Below are 24,080 nucleotides of genomic sequence, written 5' to 3'. Positions count from 1 at the left end.
GAAGGAGGCAGCTGTTTGTTCCTATGAATCATCAGTAAGACACATGTGCCTGATGCAAAAAAAAAGTACAACTGTAGTGTATCTGCTGGAAAATGTCAGCATAGTTTCTTATGCATGTACACATTTTGCTTACTTGAGCTCCTCATACAACCAAAATATGATTATTTTACTAGGAGGGGCACTGGGAAGGGTGAAGAAACCCAGTGGTGATCCTTTCTCTAACTTGCTTTGAGTCCTCAGGGAAATCCATTAATTTCTCTGTGTTTTAATTTCTTCATAGGTCAAATGAGGATAGTGATACCTACTCCACCGAGCTGCATTCCAAAGCAACTGGACGATAATGCGGAGTAGGTACTGGCAGCCCACTCTGGAATCATAAATCGACCACTATGACTCCGAGCGCCTCTTGTGACTTAGGTATATCGAGGTAGGCAGAGCCTTACAGCACTTTACTTGGGGCTCAAGAAGAGCAGGGAAACTTCTCATTGGTTCATTTAAGTAAGTTACCCCAACGATGGTGTCCTTCTACACTCCCTAAGAATTACCTACAAAAAAAGGTAAAAAAGAAGAAATAAACAGTGCACACAAACTGAACTAAGTGCATGTGTTCATGGTAAAAATTCACTTTAATTTTATGCCACGTATTGTTCTCCCTCCCACAATAAAGTTTTGCTGGCTATACATTTTGTTGCTGAGACAATGTAAGAATATATTTCATTCATAGTTTTTAGGTAACTTCTCTGGAAACTTAATCATGGTTTAATCAGAGTTTTATGTTTACTAAGTATATTGTTACACTTTGCTGCTACAGTTAGCAGTCGTAATAGAATCAATACGTTTGAGAATCTTACACAATACATATTTTCCAAATACACTAAGCTTGTTAAAATGCTATATTGATCATGCCCTAAAGGAAGTTCTAATTTTGTCTGAACATTTTTCATTTCATTATTTGAATTCACAAATTAAAAACCAGGAACCTACTTTTAGCAATGATATTGTACATTCTTTTTCTTTCTTTTTGTAATACTGACAAGTAAAGGTATGAAAATTTTAGGGTCAAGAGGACAACATAATACAAAGTCATATTTAAAGAGCAAATTCATGTTTTTTTAAGAAACCTTTATGCTTAATCTATACTGCTACTTCCCCTTCTACTTTAGTAACCTGCTCCTCACAGTCAGTGTTAGCGTACGTATCAAAACCTAAACATATTTCACTCCAGTAAGGCAGCAATTTAACAGAAACACGGTCTCCTACATCAAAATAACCAATGATAGAGCAAGAAAAAAACTACGGCAGAAAGTTATACACAGTAAATGCCTTTTGGACTTTCCAGGGAATTATTTTCAAAAAAAGCAATTTAAGTAAATACCCTAGATGCTATGGGATACAAATATTTGCTTGTGCTATATGCCTACCAAGACACTACAATTTTCCAACCCATCAAATACTGTAAAAAAGCTTAAAAAAAAAATTAACATGTCTTATAAATCAGGAAATGCATCACCTCCACTAACACAACCATACAATTAATTTTGGGATTCAAATATTAAATTCTAAGGTTTGGATAAGTAAGGAGGCCCAAAGGACAGGCCAAATAACAAATTATGCTGTAATAATTGTCAGCCAAGGAATAGTTGTTTTGGTTTAACATCTACTAAAAAGCCTCTAAAATTAACAACTTGAGATGGCATATCATTGACTTTCAAGATTATTAATTTCTATCTTAAATCCAAAAATAACTTGAGTTAAAAAATTGCCATTCAGAAAGTGAATGGCAAACAGAGAAACCTCGGCTTAAGGAGTCCCAAGTACTAGTTTAGTTACCTGAAGACCTGAGTTCCAGTTCTGACTTCACCTTGGGCACGCCACTTAACACTTGCAATGTTTACCTTTCTCCCCCGTAAAAAGTGGGGAACCATACTGACTAAGTCTTCTTAGCAAAGACCAAAAGACCCAGCATGACCCAGCACCTATCCATCTCTCTGCTCTCCTCTGAGCTCACTGTGCTCCAACCACACTGACAAGACAGAAATCATGCCCATTTGGGGGGCTTCTGTCTGGGCGGTCCCCATCTGCCTGGAAGGTTCCTCTCCCAGGTTTTCCCATGACTGGCTCCTTCCTGTCCTTCAGGTCTCAGCTCAAATATCACCTCCTCAGATAAGCTTTCTTTGAGCACCTATTTAACATTCTTTATAGCACTTGCAAGATATTTATTTCCTTGATTTTTGTCTGTTTTTCCCACTAGTGTGAGCTCCAGGAGTGCAGGGACCATCTCTGTTTCGTTCGCTACTGGGTCGCATATGCTTAGAACAGTTGTTGTTGGCACATGGTGACATTCAGTATGTCCTTGTTCAGTGAATAAATATACAAAAGACAAAATTTAAAATAGCAACACTAAGCAATACCTGACATGAGATTCTTCTGGTAGCTGAACGCTGGATTTAGTTCTGGAACATTAGACAAAAACTTTGTTGTCATCTCATCTTTAGGTCTAAGTGGGAATTCTTTTCTCAGCACTTCTGAATGATAGCCATATCGTTCTACTTAAGGTAGAAGAGTTCGCCATCTCCTAGGGCCATTCAGGAATGGTCAACACTTTGTGTCCTCCCTAGGATGTGGAGAATCTGCTTCTGCAGGCTAATTCCTGACACTCACTAAGCAACTATAACAGGTCAAGAACTGTGCTGGGCACTGGGAAGGCTTCCACCAAGGTTAGCCAGATATGGACTCTCCTCCACGGAGAATAATCCAGGGGATAAGAACAACAGGAAGAGCACACTACTCACTCTAACCAAAAGTAGATTGGGACAGAGATACTCAAGCAAGCAATTTGAGCCTAGCCTTTAGAAGAACACACAGCAAACCTGTTCTGTCTACAGGAGTGCTTTTCAGATTTTTTTAAGTCAGCTGTCATGGAACCTCTTGATTTTATCTTCTTTAGCTAAAAGAGCCAAATTCCTTCAACCACTTCTCAACTCAAATACCAGTTCTTCTAGGAGGCCTTACCTGTGTCTTCCAGAGGTTGGAGCTAAAAGTCATCACTCCTTCCCCAGGCCCCAGGGCCTGCGTACCACATGTACAGACATGTGGCCCACGCTGCTGAATCCCATACTTACTTGTGGACAGAGCCTCTCCACCCATCTGAACACAGGTCTGATGAGGGCCGGGCTGTCCCCAACATCTGGCACAGTGTATGCTACACAGCACATACTTAGGAAGTGACTGTTCAACAAATGAAGAGACTGGACGGGCACAGTTCTCAGGTCCCTCATTAGTCTTTCTAAGTTGCTCTCTAAAATCAGCACCCAGAACGGGACACATGAATCTAATATAGATACTGCCAAATGAAGTCAAACCCAGATGTTATACCCTCCTAATGCAGCCAGAGAACAGATTTCACGTGGAAATTAGATCTCCTCCAGCCTATAACAAAAGTGTGCTAATACTTACCTGTCCACAACCACTTCTGCTGGGACATTAAATTTCTTTACAAAGAAAGCATTTTTATTAATAAAATATTACAAAGAAGTCTTGCCACTTCAAAACCATTTTTTCCCTGAAAGGAGACGGTATTGAAACACCAGATTCAGCAAATTCTTACTTGAAGTACTACCATAACGTATTGATTTCTACCAGACTCAATTGACTGAAAAGTTGTTTGTATAGCAATATTGGCCAAACCAATATACTAGAACAATTCTGTTACCCATAGTAATCAAGTACATTTCTGAAGTATAATTATACTGTCATAAAAATAAAGCCAAGATACCCTTTTCCAAGCAATAAAACAATAGGTGCTATAAAACAGGAAGAAGAAAAGGCTAAATAAACGAGATTTTTTAAAACGAAATTTAGTGTCTTTCAAAACCACCACCGCCTCCTCTTCCTTCCCTTAAGCCAAGGTTAGCAGAAAATGATCAATACTTCAATCTCAATAAACTATTTCAATAATAGTTAATTCGGGTGGAAACAGGGTCTGAAAATTTCTGCTCAGCGACCTGTGACATCCTGTCATGTTGGCTGGATGCCAATAATCCATCATTGCCATAATGGAGATGAGCAGGTGTGACGTTGCAGGAACGTCGTGTGTGGGGGTGGGGGGGTGGGGGAGGTGGGGGAGGAGAGCAAAAGCGGGCAAGGTGTCGAGAATCAGGAGCTCAGGTTCATTCTTTAGATTCTAATCAATACAATACACATTACTGTATGAAACAAACCTATAACAGTGGATGCTGCAAGACAGGGAGAGGGAAACATACATAATTAATTTTATTTGACAAATATTCATTGATTTTCTGAAAACATAAATATCCTGGCTTGTCAGATGATACCATAATGCAATCCAGCCATATACAAGTATTTAATTTTGCATTACAATGATGTCTCATTTGCTTGTTTAAAATATGATCTTGAGTCCAAGGAAAAGACTCTTCATGTGATCGGGAATTTAAAGTTAAAATAAATCAAACAATCACCCTAGGTCTAAGATCAATATCAAAACCACTTAAAAACAACTCCTAATTTAAAAGATGCAGTTAGGGGAAAAATGTAAAGGAGTGGGTCACTGACACAGTCATTACAGAAGTCGGGGACAGACTTACTTCTTCTTGTTTTGGCTTGGCACCTCTGGGTGGGCTAGTGAAGGAGAAAGTTTTTTGGGTACTATGTGGTTCCCAATATTTCACCATCAATGGCCCCCCTTTTTTAAAAAAAATTTTTATTGTGCTTTAAGTGAAAGTTTACAAATCAAGTCAGTCTCTCACACAAAAACCCATATACACCTTGCTACACACTCCCTATTGCTCCCCCCCCCCCGATGAGACAGCCTGCTCTCTCCCTCCACTCTCTCTTTTCATGTCCATTTCACCAGCTTCTAACCCCCTCCACCCTCTCATCTCCCCTCCAGGCAGGAGATGCCAACATAGTCTCAAGTGTCCACCTGATCCAAGAAGCTCACTCCTCACCAGCATCCCTCTCCAACCCACTGTCCAGTCCAATCCATGTCTGAAGATTTGGCTTCGGGAATGGTTCCTGTCCTGGGGCAACAGAAGATCTGGGGGCCATGACCACAGGGGTCTTTCTAGTCTCAGTCAGACCATTAAGTCTGGTCTTATGAGAATTTGGGGTCTGCATCCCACTGCTCTCCTGCTCCCTCAGGGGTTCTCTGTTGTGTTCCCTGTCAGGGCAGTCATCGGTTATAGTTGGGCACCATCTAGTTCTTCTGGTCTCAGGGTGATGCAGTCTCTGGTTCATGTGGCCCTTTCTGTCTCTTGGGCTCGTAATTACCTTGTGTCCTTGGTGTTCTTCATTCTCCTTTGATCCAGGTGGGTTGAGACCAATTGATGCATCTTAGACGGCTGCTTGCTATTGTTTAAAACCCCAGATGCCACTCTTCAAAGTGGGACGCAGAATGTTTTGTTAATAGATTTTATTATGCCAATTGACTTAGATGTCTCCTGAAACCATGGTGCCAGACCCCTGCCCCTGCTACGCTGGCCTTTGAAGCATTCAGTTTATTCAGGAAACTGCTTTGCTTTTGGTTTAGTCCAGTTGTGCTGACCTCCCCTGTATTGTGTGCTGTCTTTCCCTTCACCTTAAGTAGTTCCTATCTACTATCTAATTAGTGAATACCCCTCTCCCACCCCTCCTCCCTCCTCCCTCTCATAACCACAAAAGAATGTTTTCTTCTCAGTTTAAACTATTTCTCAAGTTCTTATAATAGTGGTCTTATACAATGTTTGTCCTTTTGCAACTGACTAATTTCACTCAGCAAAATGCCTTCCATGTTCCTCCATGTTATGAAATGTTTCACAGATTCGTCACTGTTCTTTATCAATGTGTAGGATTCCATTGTGTGAATATACCATAACTTATTTATCCATTCATCCATCAATGGGCACCTTGGTTGCTTCCGTCTTTTTGCTACTGTAAACAATGCTGCAATAAACATGGGTGTGCACATATCTGTTCATGTAAAGGCTCTTATTTCTCTAGGATATATTCCAAGGAGTGGGATAGCTGGATCGTATAGTAGTTCTAATTCTAGCTTTTTAAGGAAGCTCCGAATTGATTTCCAAAGTGGTTGTACCATTTGACATTCCCATCAGCAGTGTATAAGAGTTCCAATCTCTCCACAGTCTCTCCAACACTTATTATTTTGTGCATTTTGGATTAATGCCAGCCTTGGTGGAGTGAGATGAAATCTCATTGTAGTTTTGATCTGCATTTTTCTAATGGCTAATGATCGTGAACATTTCCTCATGTATCTGTTAGCCACCTGAATGTCTTCTTTAGTGAAGTGTCTATTCATATCTTTTGCCCATTTTTTAATTGGGTTATTTGTCTTTTTGTAGTTGAGTTTTTGCAGTATCATGTAGATTTTAGAGATCAGGCGCTGATCAGGAATGTCATAGCTCAAGGGCCCTTTTTATGATGCTTTTCTGCCACCAATCTTGTTTTAAAATATTTTGTTTGCCAAACCACACTGAATTAAACAATTCATGTATTTTCTCACTTATATAACTATCTGACCTTCTAATTTTTAAGAACTAAATTATGTTACTTTAATGAGTTAATAAAATTCCAACCCCAAACCAAAAAAAAAAACAGTAACGTTTTAATTGGCCTGTGCAGCCACATCACAAGGGTATCATACAACTTAACAGCTCATGTAACCTCAGTTACCACCTCGGGAACCATCTCCACTCTGCTGTCTGGCAAGTATCTCTTAAAATAGATGACAACAGAAAGGAGAAGAGACCCATATCTTTGAGAATTACTATCCCTCCCCTGCTCTTGTTGTCTCTGTTGTTGTTGGGGGCCTCTGAGTCCATTCCAACTCACAGTGAGCCCACGTGTCAGAGGAGAGTGCCCCACAGGGTTTCCGAGACTGTAAGTACGGAAGCAGGTCACCAGGACTTTCTCCTGCAGAGCCACTGGGTGGGTTCAAAATGTCAACCTTTCGCTTAGGGGGCAAGCATTTAACCACTGCGAATGTTCAAATTAACTCTTAAATAATGGCTCATATCCAATCTTCCAAACACCATGTAGACAGCATATATGATACCCAATATTATCACTGAAAAAATTCTACCCTAAATCCAGATTAGACTCTTAACTGCACTGTAGGAGCAGCTGGAGGTGGAAAATTTACTACTGTTTTCTAACATCTAGACACTAAAATACACGGGCAAGAAGGCAACAATTTAATCTGGATTAACAAAAAATATATATAAAAGATAATCCAGACACTACCAGCCTTAGACCAGAAGAGCTAGATGGTGTGCAGCTACCACCAATGACATCCCTGATAGGGAACACCTCAGAGAGTCCCAGGCAGAGGGAGAAAAAAATGTAGGGAAGAATTCAAATTCATGTAAAAAGACTAGACTTAATGGTCTGACAGTGACTGGAGGAACCCCCAGAATTATGGTCCCCAGATGCTCTCTTAACCCAGAACTGAAACCATTCCTGAAGCCCACTCTTCAGACAAAGATTAGACACAAAAAAAGATAATCCATAAGTCCTTGTTGGCTGACTGATTTAACAAAATTTAAATCCTAAGAGTTAAATTTTACTTCACTTTCTGACCCAAAGTTTGACTCCATCAAACAATGTGTCGAGGAAACAAAGAGCTTGAGTGACTGGCCTTTGGAATTAGAGAATGCTAATCAGAGAATGTTACCAAATAACCGGACCTGTTAATTACTTTCATTTCGATGTGACATACTAACCAAGAAAAGAGGATGTTAACTAGTGCATTGAGTCAATGGATGCTGAGGGCTCAGTTTTAACAACATACGAAAGGAAATTAATCAAGTACAGTATATGCCCTTAGTGTGGAAAGTTTTATTCTTCCAGGTGGATGTTCTAAAACAATTACGTAGCCTGCTGTAATCTTCTAAAACTAGCTAGATAGGGGGAGGATCCAGTTACAGAGTCTTACTAAAACCTGATTTAAGAAAGCCTCCACTTGCCTCATTTTCATTTCAAACAATATGTATTAAGCATCTATTCTATCCTTAGGGCTGTGCAGGATTCACCAGAAAATACCAGGAAACACAATGGACTCTCCCTGACCTTGAGAAACAACACTGCCTAGGGGAAATAAACAGTGAAGAGAAGAGACGCTGTAGAGTTTGTTGGCTTTGCCACCGAATGGCCACAGGACTATAAGCCCTAGTTTTTTCAGTGGTAAAATGGGGTTAACATCATACCAGCTTTCCCATAGCAATTGGAAAATAAAATATGGTAAGAGAGAAAACACTTCGAAACTGTCAAAGAATCACCACACTTATATAATAATACTTCACTCAGGAAATAACTAGGTATTGGAAGCATAATGTGTCACAACACAAAGGCAGAATTTCCCAAAGTGAATTCAGCACAACTCTAATTCTGTGAGACGTTTACTTATGTTCCTCAAAAAAAGAATCCCGTGGCCAAATAAATCTAGGGGACAGGGTTAACCAAAATTAAACACATTTTTCTATTATTAGTACTACCATTACCAGTTGTTGTTAGCTGCCATTGAGTCAGTTCCCAACTCATGATGACACTATGCACAATGGGATTGGACCATTGTGATCCACAGGGTTTTCGCTGATTGATTTTCAGAAGTAGACAGATCATCGGGCCTTTCTTCCCAGTCTGCAGTAGACCGGGAGCACAGCTGAAACCTGCTCAGCATCATCATACCAACATGCAAGCCTCCACTGACAGAGATGGTGGTTCCGCTTGAGGTACACTGGCCAGGACTCAAACCCAGGTCTCCCACGTGGAAGGCGAGAATTCTACAACTGCCTGCACCACTCCTAGTAAAAACTCCTAGTAGCTAACATTTAATGAACGTCAGGAGTAGAGCTAAGACTTTTATATGGACTATCTCAATTAATCTCACAACACCTGTGTAAGATATGTACTATTATTATTTAAGGTCCAGTTAAAAGCTCACGGAAACCCTGGTGGCGTAGTGGTTAAGTGCTACAGCTGCTAACCAAAAGGTTGGCAGTTTGAATCCACTAGGTGCTCCTTGGAAACTCTGTGGAGCAGTTCTACTCTGTCCTATAGGGTCGCTTTGAGTTGGAATCGACTCGATGGCAGTGGGTTTGGTCTGGGGTTGGTAAAAGCTCACATTCTCCATGAAGCTTTAGATTCTCCTCATCCAAGGTGACTTCTCCCTCCCCACATAGCAAACACTCCTGAATGTAGTAATTATCCTGAATTTAGTAATTTCCATTCCCATTCCCATTATATCTTTTTGTATTGTAATTTTTAAATCAAGGCATCATTTGCATAAAACAAAGACACAAATCTTAAACATAAAGCTTGACAAACTACAAATGAATACACCCATGTAACATCACTTAAGGAGTCCTGGTGGCATAGTAGTTAAGCACTCAACGGCCAACCAAAAAGTTGGTGGTTCAAACCCACCAGCCGCTCCGTGGGAGAAAGATGTGGCAGTCTGCTTCTGTAAGGATTACAGCCTTGGAAACACTATGGGGCAGTTCTACTCTGTCCTATAGGGTCGTTATGAGTCAGAATCCACTCGATGGCAATGAATTTGGTTTTCGGTATTATTATTGCCCTTTTAGAAGATAGGGAAACTGAGGCAGAAGACATTATATAACTTGCCCAAGGTCAACACACACCTAGTTAGTGGCAGATACTGGACTCAAACTCAAGAGTCCTCACACATAAACACAACACATACTGTTCTTTTTTTCATTTTCTCCAAGTTTTTGAAATTCACTGTGAATCTCTCAAAGAGGAAACGAGTACGTCTCCCGAATTTGTTTTTCTACTGTAACTAGAAGCACTTTGGGAAATGGAATCATAATGAAAATGCATCCATTTCTTTTTCTAAACTTTTCTTCCTAGGCTTGGACTATATTTTAATCTAAGCTATTTCATCTATGATCCATTTAACCCAAATTATTAATCTAAGAAATACCAATTTAGCATTACCTACATAAATTACTATCACAATACAAAGAACAATTCAGCAGAATCCATATTACCACTTGGTTTCAGTGTCTGGGGCCAGAATGCCATATTACACAGTTAGAGAGAACATCTAGACGTAAGGGATGAAAATGTGAACAATTATTAAATAATATATATTGCAGTTACACACGATATCCTATCCCTTGAAATTCACAATACCCCATCAAGTCGAGCAAATAAGACTGAAGTATTAAACTTTTGCTTTGAACTTATTAGCTTTTTTATACTCTGTAAGAGAAAAATTAAATAGGCCTGTTAGACAGTTTTGCTACCAATTGAGTGCATTTTTCAATATTTTCTTCATCTAGTTTATGTAATGTAATCATTTTGTTTGAAAAAACCACAATTTTTATAGTCAGCAGCATTAAGGTAAACTTAGTGTAGGAGAAACTCAATTCTAACACAACAAACACTAGTTTTACAGATACTTTAATAAGGTGGATTCTCATTTCTTGGTGATTATACCATTTCTTTGCTGAACTAAAAGTCAGGGACATAAGAACAACAAACCAAGCTGAAGCCCTGGCTGAAATGACAGCCAATGATCAATGGCAAGTAGTTATGCAACTTGGAGTCTTTACATTCTTTACCCTTAAGAATCATAAAAGCAATAACATAAATGAAATTTCTTCTTTTTATAAGAAATCTACTATGTAACTAAAGTACCAAAATGATCACGATACTGCCACTCATCATCCCTAAGCAACCACTGTCAGGCACATATTAAATCTTACACTTCTTATACAGAGCATTAGCAATGGCAACTAAATAAACTCAGCATAAGTTGCTCATGTCACCATAGTATTTTAGCAAATGAAAGGACTTGTGCTAAGGACATGTGGGAGAATGTTCCCTTGGACACTGCGGCCAGAATGGAAAGAGAAGTTCTTGCCATGCTTCTTAGCTGAAAACATTAACAATTTTTTGTTGTGAATTTTCCTTGGGGGATGACCATGTTATTTCCACTCTCCTGTACACCCCTTTTTTGATAAAGCAATGTTCCAAGATAAATGGTTAAAATTTTAACATCTAGGATATTATTTTTAGTAAAAATTATCTACTGGGGACTGGCAGGCTTATGTTTTCTCCCTTCTAGAATAAGCCAGGATGGTAAATTTACGGTAAAGTTTTCAATTAAAAAATATAAACATGTTCGACACCTCGCGGTCAGTTTCTAAGCTCAAAGGCAAAGGACCACAGACTCGGGGTACATCTTTGTCAACTGGGACAACACAGTTCATAAAGACAATGTTCTGTGTCCAGTACACTGAATCCAGTAGTGTCTGGGGGTCTTAAAAGCTTGTGAGCAGCCATCTGAGATACAACTATTGGTCTCTTCCCATCAGGACCAAGGGAGAGTGAAGAAAACCAAGGACTCAACGGAGCAATTAGTCCAAAGGACTAACAAACCAGCCTACATGACCCTGAGACCAGAAGAACTAGATGGTGCCCGGCTACCGTGACTAACTGCTCTGAACTAGAGGGTCCCCGACAGAGCAGGAGAAAAACGTAGAACAAAAAAATCAAATCCACAAAAAAGACCAGACTTACTGGTCTGACAGAAACTGGAGGAGTTCCTGAGACTATGGTCCTAAGACACCCTTCTGACCTGGAACTGAAGCCACTCCCACAGACCATCTTTCAGCCAAACAACAGAGAGACCCATAATATAAACAATAACACCTGAGAGGAACGTGTTCCTTAGAACAATCAATTATATAAGATCAAAAGGGCAACATTTTCCCAAAAGCAAAGATGAGAAGACAGGAAGGGGTAAAAAATCCAGATGAAAGCAAACAGGAAACCTAGGATGGAAATGGAGAGAGTGCTAACACATTGTGGGGAATGCAACCAATGTCATGGAACGCTGCATATACAAACTATCTAATGGGAAACTAATTTGCTCTGTAAACCTACACCAAAGGCACAATAAAATAATTTTTTAAATAAAAAATAGCTTATATATATATATATATAAATACAAACATGTTTGAGAGTTAAACATTTGGTGAAATAACACAGGTAAGAAGTAGGTTAGGTGTCTAAACAAATGTTTTTTTTATTCTATTCAGATTCAGTAAAAGGAACCCAAAGAATTTCTAGAAACATTTCCTGTTTTATTTTATCTGGCTATCAGCATAAGAGCAACAATAAGAAAAAAGGGTGAGGCTGTGAAAACTGTTTCCTCCAGGGAATTCAAGGGAAGCCAACAGAGGTGCACGTGTTTCTTCCTCTTTCTTCTTTCTTCTCTAAGGCTATCTGAACCCAAGAACTTCAGACCAGGGTAAAAATTCAAGTCAGATAAGAGTAAGAAGGAGAAGACTAAGATGAAGAGATGCTATTTATGGTGTAGTGGGGGTTACATGCGAAGGAATGCTAGTATGAGCCAGGGAAGGAGAACAGTAGCCTCAAAACTCAGCAGATGCATCGGGCATCAAATGTTTCAAAGGCAGAGCCCAAGGATCATGCTAGAAATATTATCTATTAACTTTCAGAACAACTATTTATAATACTCAGTCATCTGAAGGAAAAAACAATCCAAACATGTGTATTCAGTTCTTAAAGGACTAGATTTGGGAGAAAAGACTCACGCCCTGGATCTATCTGTAGAAGCCCTGGATGGGCGACTGGACCAGATGATTCTGTAGAAGCTTCTAAAGCTGGGAAATCTAGTTCTAACATCAAGGCTGCATGTGTGTGGGGGACGTTCTGGGGTTTTAGTGTATGACCTTTTAACGTCACAGGGCAATTTTTAACTGTATTCATGTGGTTAGACAGAACTTAAGGATCTAGGAACATTAGTAACCAATTAGAAATAAACTGATTATTCCAGAACTTTGAAAATATATGTTAGTGTCACTGTGAAAACATCTGAGGTAAGAAGACCACCATAATGTGCTGCAGGGTTAGTGTATACATGGAAAACAGCTCTCTGGAGGAAAGCTTTATTACTCCCTCAGGGCTTTCTTACACAGTATGGATTTTTTAATCCCTAGTAGAATATTTTTCATACACTACTGCAAACTATTAAGTACCAGATATTACATTATGTAGTTTAAACTTTGCACTACTGTGTGAGAAAGATTTCCCTGTTGAGAGAACTGTTTTTTACCGTTAGCATTTTTTAATATGAAAATGAACACTCCTTTAGGGTAAGATCACTGCAACTGGAATTTGGGAGGCCTTCATAACTTAACATATTCATCAATACGTAGAAATTCTCTCAGGGGAGGATGGTGAGGAGAGAAGGAAATACAACAGGAAGTCGGCTTTTTAATAACTTATAGAGGCAACACAGGGCAAAGCAATGGTATTTATAAGGTCTGACTTCCACCGCGCAGAGATGTAAACAGGCAGGGGGACTAGTATAGGGTGCTAGAAACTTCAAAAAATAATGGTGTTAAAGAGCCAAGGAAAAAAATGTATTAAACCTCAGGCCAGTTAAAGGTACACTTGCTTATGGTGGACTATTAACTGCTCACCCAGGAAAGATGCAGACTCAGAAATATTAAAAAGGCAATATAAATGCACTTTTCCGAGCAATTCCTGAGAAGACAGATGCCTTGAAGAATTTTGGAGTCAAATGTGAAAATAAAGCCTAAGTGTGGTGGTCAATTAAAAATCTTTGCCACGGAGAGCTTGGATGCCCTTTAAACTTAAAACCCAGCATTTAGCAAAAAGTAGACAGAAAGTTTAAACAAAATTGGCTACTCACTTGTAGACTGTGCCTCCGTTGCCATGGCCAAGAGTGTCTCGATATCGTATGTCTTGTTCATTCATCTCCACAAGAAAGAAAGAAAAACAAAAGGGTGTCATGCTGTGGATGGAAATGTCAAGGAAAACCAACTCTGGGCCATAAACAACAAGCAGTCTGGGTCATTTCAAGTTCAGCTGCAAGAATGAGAAGATCAATACAACATTTGCTGTCCAATTTATAAAAGACGATACCAAGGGACAAAGTGATGGAAAGTTTAATGACAATTTGTTTGCCTGGGTCATTTCATTAAAGTTTGATAAAAGGTGTCAAAATGGAATGATATAACATAGCTCAAAAGGGTCAGGTCAGAGATACCAATAAGAAAACAATCTCTGGTACTGCATACAACCAATCCCAAATAGCACTGCACATAACCAAAGTCAAACTTGGGACAACAACACAGACACACACCTAGTAATCTAATGCTCGATGCGTGAATGAATCGACCCTGGAAACTCCTGAGGTGACCCAATAATTAACATTTAACAAATTAACTGAATCACTGTTATGATTTTCCTAGTGCAGGTTTTAGCTTTCCTTTGCAAATGATGAATTAGTACACAGTCATAAGCAGGTAGAAATCATATTATGCTGATGAAAATATGCCAAATCAATACGCTTTAAAATGTGTAAGTCAAATATTACAATGCATAAAGGGAAAATGTATAGATAACGTAATTTGTACAAACTAAAGCCATTATTATAATTTAGAAATGCATTCATGTTTTTCAGGGTTCTATAAAAATTATGCCACGAGTACTACTTTCATTTATGTCATGAGTAGTAAGTGAATTAGTTCCTTAAAAATAATGTTTTAGAGTTTTAAAGAACTCCTTGAATAGTTATTTATCAAATGATTTTAAGGCTAATCATATTTGATGCATTCAGTAATTTTCTACAAACTGGTCTGGCTGCTTAAAAATTAACTGCCAAGTTTATTCACACAGTGGATTCAATAAAGGTACTATTTTCCATATAGCTAAAGCTTGGGAATAGCCAGAGTGAGCCCTGAAAAAAAAAAAATCAATTTCCAGGGAAGGGCAATGCCTTGCATGGGCAGAAAATGGATAGAGTTTTTAATTCAATATCACCTGGAAAAAAAAAAAAAGTTTTCTTTCAGACCATTATAGTAAAGCTTTAAATATTTGGCTCTACTCTAAACTTCCACCAATTGAAAAAAGCAAGCCTTCATTTATCAAGGGAAATGTTTTTCTTTTATACATTTCTGAGGTTGAAGCTTCAGAGAGCAGTGATAATTAGGAGTACGGTGCAGGTAACAGAAACAGCTTCTTTTCCAAGCCATTTTGCCAGTCCTTCAGAAGGATATTGACAGATTAATGTGTAAAGGCCAATTCGACACCCAATTTAATTGTAGTACAACCTGATTGATTCAATTTCCAATCAGCTAATTACAATATGTAGGGTTAGTGGAGAAACAGAGAAATTGGCAACTATTTTCCTATCTGAGGGAAGTGCTGTTCTTCCCTACCTTTATATTACTAACATAGGAAAAAAGAAAAGAAAAAAACCATAATTTATCCTGTAGAAAAGATGTGGCATAAAGAAAAGAAAACCTCATTATTCTGAACTAAATGATGGTAAGGACAAGCATAAATTTTAAAACAGCATAAAGAAAAGCACCCCATAAAATGACTTGAGCTGCTAAACTAGCAGAGTTACTATTTGGTTTACTTTGATCAATGGGTACGTATGCAGGGTACGTAACAAGTACAAACAGGCTAACTGCTTTAAAACACTTCTCCAAGCCGTCTAAATGTGCCTCCAACAACCTATTTTGTACCATTAACTTGCCTAACAAGCTGCACCTTCATTATTTTTGAAGTAAATTTCTAGGAAAGGGAAATTTCACTCAAGTCCATGAATTCTGAATTAGTGGCACTGAGATGTACTGGTAAGCATGACATGGCTGTTCTACATTCTAGGGTCTAGGCTTTGTAGGGCCGCAGTCTGTGGTCAGGCCTTCTCCACCACTCCATCAGGGTCTTCAAGCCCTACCTGCTCCCCAGACAGATAAGAGGGAGGTGAGGCCCCAGGTAAAAGACACATGTGGTTTCTTCTTAGGAAAGCATCCACACCAAAGTGTATTGATATTATATATTCCAGTGAAACACAGACGTAGGTTTAGGAGTGTGAAGGGTGTTTGACTTTGTGGTATTTTGTTGGAGGAAGAGAAGGCAAAAGGATAGGTATGCCACTTCTCTGAGCACCTTCAACCATTATAATCTTGACGTTGTAGTCTTTTCACCCCTAATAGCCACTAGACTGAAAAAACAAGGAGGGCAGTCACTGACCCAGTTATTTCCAGCATTCCAACCTAACCTGGGATAGTAAAACAGACAAATAACGACAACAAAAAAACATAAACCCGTTGCTGTCGAGTCAATTCTGACTCATAGTGACCCTACAGGACAGAGGAGAACTGCCCCACAGGGCTTCCAAGGTTCTAAACCTTTACTAAAGCAGACTGCCGCGTCTTTCTCCCACAGAGCAGCTGGTGGGCTAGAACAGCTGACCTTGCGGTTAGCAGCCAAGTGCTTAACTACTGTGCCACCAGGGCTCCTTCCTGGAATGGTAGGCATCCAAAACAGTCAGGGGAAAGGCTGAGAGCCCCAGCGGGGTGGGTGGGTGCGTGGGTGTGTGTGTGCACGCACGTGTGTACGTGTGTGCGTGGGTGTGCGTGTTTGTAAAGACTGTATAAGCAAATTGAGAGATGGAAAAATCAAGAAAGAAATGTGGAATTCCTCAGGTAATGAGGAAGATTCCCAGAGTCTAATAAAAATAAAAATCACTTTGACGAACAACTTCTATAACCTCATCACCTAAAAAAACAATTTCCATAAAAAATGGATAATGTGTTTCTACAATGTTTTTAAAGTTTTATAGACAGGCCAGGCCTATGAACTGATTCTTTTTTTTTTTTTTGTATTAAAGAATATTAGATTTTTTTCTTTTTGCTTATTTAAATTTTCTAATTTGTATATAGTATACAAATATTATTCAGGTTAAAATAAGTTTTAAAAAAGAAACAGAGAGAGCCAAGCTCGTGAACTGATCGCAAAAAGCATTTTGAGAATTTCCTCTCTGATCAAAACGTGTTATTTTAATTGATGTTAATTATGAGAAAACTGGTGGTGCAGTGGTAAAGACCTTGGCTGCTAACCAAAACGTCAGAGGTTCGAATCCACCAGGTGTTCCTTGGAAACCCTGAGGGCAGTTCTACTCTGTCCTTAGGGTGGCTATGAGTCGGAATTGGCCCGACGGCAACGGATTTGGGTTTTTGTTTGTTTGTTTTTTAATCAAAAAGCTAATTGAAGAGATCAACCGACAGCTAATAATATTTTTGCCTTTTTAGTTCAGATGGGCATTATAATTTCAGCTTTCCAAAACAGAGCAAAGGAAAACTTCATTTTGATAAAAATGTGGAATTTATAAGCCTACAGAGTATGAAACTAAATATTCTAGTTGGGATCAAGTCTCGTAAAAAATCACAGAATTTTACAGCATTTTAAGACCCTTTAGCCCAACTTGCTTAGGTCATATAGCTAGTCAATAACAGCTAGTGAAGACTAGACCCAGTTTTTGGGCACTCTGGTTCAATGCTACATATTAGCAGTTTATTCAGTTGTGAGTCATGCGGGAACATACTCCATCCATGGCCACTGGCTCACAGGAAACAAAACAATCAGCTGAAGACCACTCACCAGTTAAAAGCAATTTTATTAGTTATCATGTTGTTTTTAACAGGAGAAATGTTTTTAAAAATCACATAGCTCTTCAGATTGAAAAGAGGTGAAAAAAAGTGTTGTTCAGTAAAGATATCAAGTAATTTTTAACTATATTTTGGTTTCCTTGTTTTGACTTTTAAAAAAAGAATAACAGATGTGAGAGAGGAGGAAGAGAAAGCCAGGGAGGTCACAATTACACATCAACTGCCAAGACAACAAATGACCTGGAAGAGAATACTGGCAATGGGCGCTGCTCCTGCTGAAAGAGACAGGGGCCATGGAAGAAACGCAGCCACGAGGACCGGTAGGGGGAACGATGTGCTCGTGAGCAGAGGAGGGGTGTCGCGTAGTTTGGGCTTATGTAACACAATCTTACGTTTCTGTGTTCATATATACTGCTGTTGATGCAGTTTTTAAAGCTGGTTTTATGGCAGGACACCTATTTTTCTTTCCTTTCCGCCCCCCTGCCAAACAAAAACTTTTCCTAAATACATCTGAAATTAAATTATCAAAATAACAACCAAAGCTGCAACAAGATCAGAATTAGTTCTACATCTGTGACTTCTCAGTACATTTACACTTGATTTATCAGGAAGAGGGAAACGTTGTCACCCTCTCCTACCCAATCTTAAAAACCAAAAGAGGAAAAACAATTTTAGAGAAGCAGAGGTCAAAGTCACACACCCATGAAGTAACAGTGTACTTTTTTTATCTTTTAAATTGACCCTTTGGGCTATTTCTTATAAGATTCAAATCAAGGGCCAATGCTAAACAGATGACACCACACTAGAACTGAAGGGGAAAATCACATCCTGGAAACACATTCGTGATGCTGGTTTATAGCTTTCAATAAAACATGCCCCAAATAACACCTTATGATTTATTTTTTTTTTAACTGGAAAAAATGGAATCCTCCATCATAAAGAGGTAACAGGAAAATAATGTCCATTCCAAAGACTAAATATTAAAACTTTAAAAAAAAATGCTTGATTTAATGTATTAATAGAATGAATGGGAAAAATGAAATGGAATTCAATTATGGATCAGCAAAGAAAACATTCTTAGCTTATTGTCTGCCTGTCCCAGGAAGAATCAGCACCTACTGCTTATAAATCATTAAAATAAAAATGCTCAATTAATCCTTATTTTATATGTAAAGGTCTGACAGAAACTAGTCCTATCACTAGACCTTTGCTTCACAAATCGAAGCAATAATGGTTTCAGAAAGCAGTCACACTCGATGAGCAGACAATTGGAGAGATTTAGTAAATCCCACTTTATAGAGCAGAGACTAATCGGAAAACACAAGCCAGTCAAATGTTTCTTATGAACTGTTGACACTATTATCAATGCTGAATCAATTGGTGGCATTTACTCTGAGTGACAGAAAAGAAATAAATATTTATATCACATAACCTATATCAATGAACCCAGGCAGAAAGCTATTTCTAACCTGTCAATATTTGATTATCTTGAAGAATCATGCCCCTTTCTTTTAATTATTAATATGAATTCCTTATTAAATCTAAGTGGAGACTAGTGGAAAGGCAAATCATTATTAATGCTTGAGAGCATAAACCACAAATATAAAAAAAACTACGCTCAAGTGTTAAAGTATCATTAAATGTGACTTACATCTTCCATATTAAGTGGTGTCAGTGTTCAGCCCAGAAATTTATTGACGCCACAACAGAGCACATAACCTCACCGCAATACAACCTTGCTCACTGTTTAGTTACCCAATAGCACCAAGGAACTGAGGAATAAGGAGAGGAAGGAGGTATTCTGAAAGTTTCCAAAGGTATGTTTTGTTTTTTTAGGTGAGTGAAAACCAATACAATGAAGGCTAATCCTTAAAAGAAGGAAAATGTCACACTGTTTAATGTGAGATTATCATATTTCTAAGGGAAAACAATAAACTATCTTTAAGTGTCAAAAATCACTGCCATGACAATCTCCTACCACAGAGAACCTCTTAACTGAGGCGACTCAGATATTTATGGTGCTAGGTTTGTTGTCAAAATGTTAGGAACGTTTCAGAATGCTTATTTTTTCAGTGGAAATAAACTGGTGCTTTTCATTTTTCAAAGAGGAATCTATGACAGGTTATTTTCCATTGCCTGGGTTGAACTAATGCAGTTAAAGCTTCTTAATTTATGTGACTTTTGAAATATATTTTCCAGCTGAGGAACAGAAGTGACTCACACATAAATTACAGTTAGTAACTAGAATGTAAGCATGCTGAAGATACATAAATATCTCAGTCTCAATACTTCTGCTTTTAGTTAGGTTTTGTTTCATACCGGTTCTGAACATGCAGGGCACAGGGGATGTATATGGGAACCTCCATCTAAACAAACCTCTGGCTGCTTAAGGGTAAAAGTTTTCTATCATTACTATCTAAAATTGGGAGGCTATCAAGATTATATACACAACACCTTAGCTGTATATAAAAGACTAGAATCTATACACTCTGGATGATTGTCAGATGTCAGAACCAGATGGACTTAATTTTTTCAAACCGTATCCAAAGGATAATGTGCTAAACAAGTAAGGTTCCTGGAAGCACTACCATACGGTCACTGTTTTAAGGCACACACATCTATTAGGCCACAATGTTACAGGTGATATGAAAGGACAAGCATGAGGACTCAGCTTTGTCTTCCTGACACGCTCCACTACAAGTACTTGATTCATGAAATGCCAATGAGGCTTGGAGAGGTCAGTGCGTGGAGGCACTGAATAAGCATCTGAGATAATTAAGATTTCAGCCTTCGAAACATGGACGGGAAGTGAACAGCAGTTAAGAAAATCAATAAGAGTCTTTTATTTGCAGTGACACAGATGTCTCAGTCAATAGAGCCTAATAGGCAGGCTTGATCGCAATGGACAGGCGCCTGCCTCCAAGGCTATCAAAGGGCTCCCACTATCACAAACATTAAAACGCATTTATGTTGCTATTGAGGAATCGAGGATCCTGTATGTAGCTTAATTTACCAGAGTTACATTTAAAGTCACTATGCTATTTCAGATATGTCCGTTTATATGAATCAAAATGAGTGAGAAATAACTGGCCTGCAGGCCCGTTTGTCCCTTGCTGGCTGGGTTAGGTCATTCAGCTTTAGATGGCCAGTCAACAAGGCAAATCAAGGTCTCCCGAAACCCGGGAATTTTAAATGCCAAAGATCTGCTGTTACTCTGCTCCCCTAAAAAGCCAGTGTTAGTTTCCAGTCAAAAGAAGGTGCTAAGGTAAGAAAGTACCAATTTTTCCTTTTTTCCCCAAAGATAATGAAAGCGGTAACTTCAGATGAAGAAGCAGTCACCTCAGAATGCAGGGCCATTTCAACAACCCATGGGTTGACACCGTTGTTCAGAACTGATTAACTCTTTTTAAACGGAGATGGCAGCAGGGTGTGCACGTGCTACTTCAATCTGCTGGGAGTGAAATCCATTAGCACAGTTTGAAAAACGTGCTGCAAATTGCTCTGCCAATCAAATTAAGCCATGTAATTCATTTATGACAAGAAGAAATTCACAGACTCTTTATCTGTGTAATAAGTTTATGAATAGAAAATCTAGACAGTAACAAGTTACTGCTATGTGAAAATCTGAATATGTAATGACACCTACCTGGCCATTGGCTAGTATTTTTTTCAGTTCAGCGGAAGACTTCTTCAAGCTGAAAAGGAAAGCCATAATTTTTAGTGACAAGAGCACCTGACACCTCTGAACACCACTGAAAATGCAGAGTAAAACACACCTTTGATTTTAGGTGTAGACATGGACTACACTTTTTACATCCTTCTCCCTGTGTAAAATGTTTCCGAAAGCAACTGGCCAAATGCCAAGGTATCAATAAAGTGACTGAAACGCCACTGATAATCTAAAGCAACGAAGAAGCTTACAGTGAAAATGTAGCTAGAATAGTTTATAGGAGTGCTCCAGTGACTTTTTTTTTTTGCCTTATGAATACCTTTTAAGACTTCCCATTTTGCTGCCTTTGGGTAGCCTTTCAGTGGCTGTTTTATGTTGACTCTGTCAGCTTCTAAACACAAAGTACTTAACAATGCACTCTTAGAACGTTTCCAGCAAACAAAGATTATAAAACTTCAAAACATAAAATAGATGGTCTAAGGCCTGATCTTTTATTACAGTTAAGAGCCACAATTCAGCTTCCTGGGAAGCAAATGTGTAGCAGAAATAAATCCTGGTACTCACTAGCTGTGTGATCTGGGGCATGTTACTTATCTTCTCTGAACCTCAATTTCCTCCTTCTAGAAAATGGGAGAAAAAATCAACTTTATAGGGTGACCAAAAACCAAACTCTGCCATCGGGTCAATTCCCACAAATACGGACCCTATCGGACAGAGCAGAACTGCCCCACAGGGTTTCCAAGGAGTGGCTGGTGGATTCCAACTGCTGACCTTTTGGTTAGCAGCCTAACGCTTAACCACTGTGCCACAGGGAGACCAGGAAAACTAAATATTACAAAAAGCCTAGATTGTGTCATGCATGGAACCCACTGCCATTGAGCAGATTTCGAATCATGACAATCCCATGTGTTATAGAGTAGAAGTGCTCCATAGAGTTTCTCGGCTGTAATCTTTAGGGAAGCAAAGCAGCAGGACTTTCTTCTGTGATACTGCTGGGTGGGTTTGAACCACCAACCTTTAGGTTAGTAGTTGAGTACAAACTATTTGCGCCACGAAGGAACCTTGTCTTACACACAGTAGGGTCTTTATATGTACAAACCAAAACCCCATTGCAGTCAGTTCTGACCCATTGCAACTCCATAGGACAGAGCAGAACTGCCCCATGTGGTTTCCAAGGAGCAGATGGTGGATTCAAACTGCTGACCTTTTGGTTAGCTGCCATAGCTCTTAACCACTATGCCACCAGGCTGTTAGCTGCCTTCTCTTTCCTTTCCTTTCCTGTAGGTGTGACACCCAGCTGCTAGGGGTATTTCGGGAGTATTAAAACGTTCTTCTCTGGACATACATTGCTATGTAAACATTTATGTGGATGAATTTAGGGAAAGTCCTTCTTAAAGAAAGAGGAGTGGCCAAGGGAAACTCTGAAGGCCTTGTGATTTTATAATGAGTCATACCTGTCCGTAGCCACCAGGCTGGTAGAGCAGCATGTAAAATTGCACCCTTTCCCCTTCAGTGTTCTAATTTGAAATTTAAAACTTGTTAATTTTATTCTTAATCTACCCCTCCAGCCCTTTACCCATCTACCAAATTAACTCTCTTCCCTTGTATTACAGTTATCTGTGTGGACGTCTTTCTTCCCACTAAACCCTCCCCTAGGAGGGGGAGCACCCTGAGATTCAGACATATCTTACTCACCTCTCTATATATTCTATCTCTTTCCCACGCCTGAACCTAGCCCAGTGACTTGGCATGTGGTAAGTGTTCAATAAATAGCAACGGCTGTTCTGTTTGTAATTATATGTAAGAGCTTGGCTGCTAACCAAAAGGCGGGCAGTTTGAACCCACCAGCTGCTCCCTGGAAACCCTACGGGGCTGTTCTACTCTGTCCTATAGGGTTGTCGTAAGTTGGAATCTGCTCAATGGGAATGGGTTAATGGTAGTAACTCTGTAAGACAAAAAACGGTAAAAACATCACAAAGCAAAAGGACTGAGTATCAATATGAAATACATACACACATTCCATTTGGTACCTTTAATAAGCTGTATCTGAGAAAATCTCAGGCTTCGAGTTTGATCACATTCACCATTTTAAATTAAAATTACTCTTTTTTCTAAAGACACTTTAAGTTTCTGCTATGGTCAAGTGTAGGCTACAGAGCTCCAGTCTCTACTTTCCCAGATTTTATAAAATGTACCCTCAACCAAAAGTTCTAGACTTGAATAATGTCCTCCCAAGACTAAGAACACATGCACTGAAGTGGTGGTCAAGAATTTCATAGAATGGGACCAAAGCTGAAACCTATACCAAAAAATAAACAACTACCTAAAGTCAGTCTCATTAAAAAAACAATAACAGCAGCTCTCATTTGTTGAGTTATGGCTATATGTGTCAGGCACTGTGTAGCCATTACTAATTTAATCATCACTATCAACCTGTGGGGTTATTATTCCCAACTGACAGAAGAAACTAAGGTACGTAACTTGCTCAAAGTCGGTTTCTCTCCTTTACACACACACGCACACAGACACATTCACTCATTCACTCTTTTTTCTGGGGAACATTTAGATCCTAATGTTCCATCGATGACTTCTGATCTGATACCTGCAATTACTGTAAAGACAGATACAACCACACAACACCTAGACAATGATTCTCCACAGATATTCCACTATGTCACACAACTTGAGATAATAACATTTTGATTCACCGCATTTACGGAACACCTTTCATCTAAGAAACAAAACGTGATTCTTTAATATGGTTTCATCAATCTTCCTAACCCAGAGGTAGGAAGGAAGTTTAATCATCCCAATTTTACAGAAGGAGAAACCCAAGAGATTTAGGAACGGCCTTGCCCTGATCTAACCAATACCCACTGCTGTCAAGCCAATTCTGACTCACAAATACCCTG

The 24,080-nt window shown here is 39.1% G+C and overlaps 1 protein-coding gene across 5 annotated transcripts in view; it reads right to left on the bottom strand.

Moving 5' to 3' along the window:
• MAP2K5 (mitogen-activated protein kinase kinase 5) overlaps positions 1–24,080 on the bottom strand; it is a 287,381-nt gene that overhangs the window by 206,260 nt on the left and 57,041 nt on the right. For all 5 annotated transcript variants that reach the window (XM_049852647.1, XM_049852648.1, XM_049852650.1 and 2 more), the window contains exons 7-8: positions 21,145–21,193; positions 13,727–13,791 (exon numbers count right to left, since the gene is read on the bottom strand). In XM_049852647.1, coding sequence (XP_049708604.1) covers positions 13,727–13,791; positions 21,145–21,193 — 114 coding nt within the window. The remainder of the gene's footprint in view (positions 1–13,726; positions 13,792–21,144; positions 21,194–24,080) is intronic.

This window comes from Elephas maximus, chromosome 13 (assembly GCF_024166365.1).
Source record: "Elephas maximus indicus isolate mEleMax1 chromosome 13, mEleMax1 primary haplotype, whole genome shotgun sequence".
Lineage (NCBI taxonomy): Eukaryota > Metazoa > Chordata > Mammalia > Proboscidea > Elephantidae > Elephas > Elephas maximus.
This window is presented reverse-complemented; position numbering and strand designations above follow the sequence as displayed.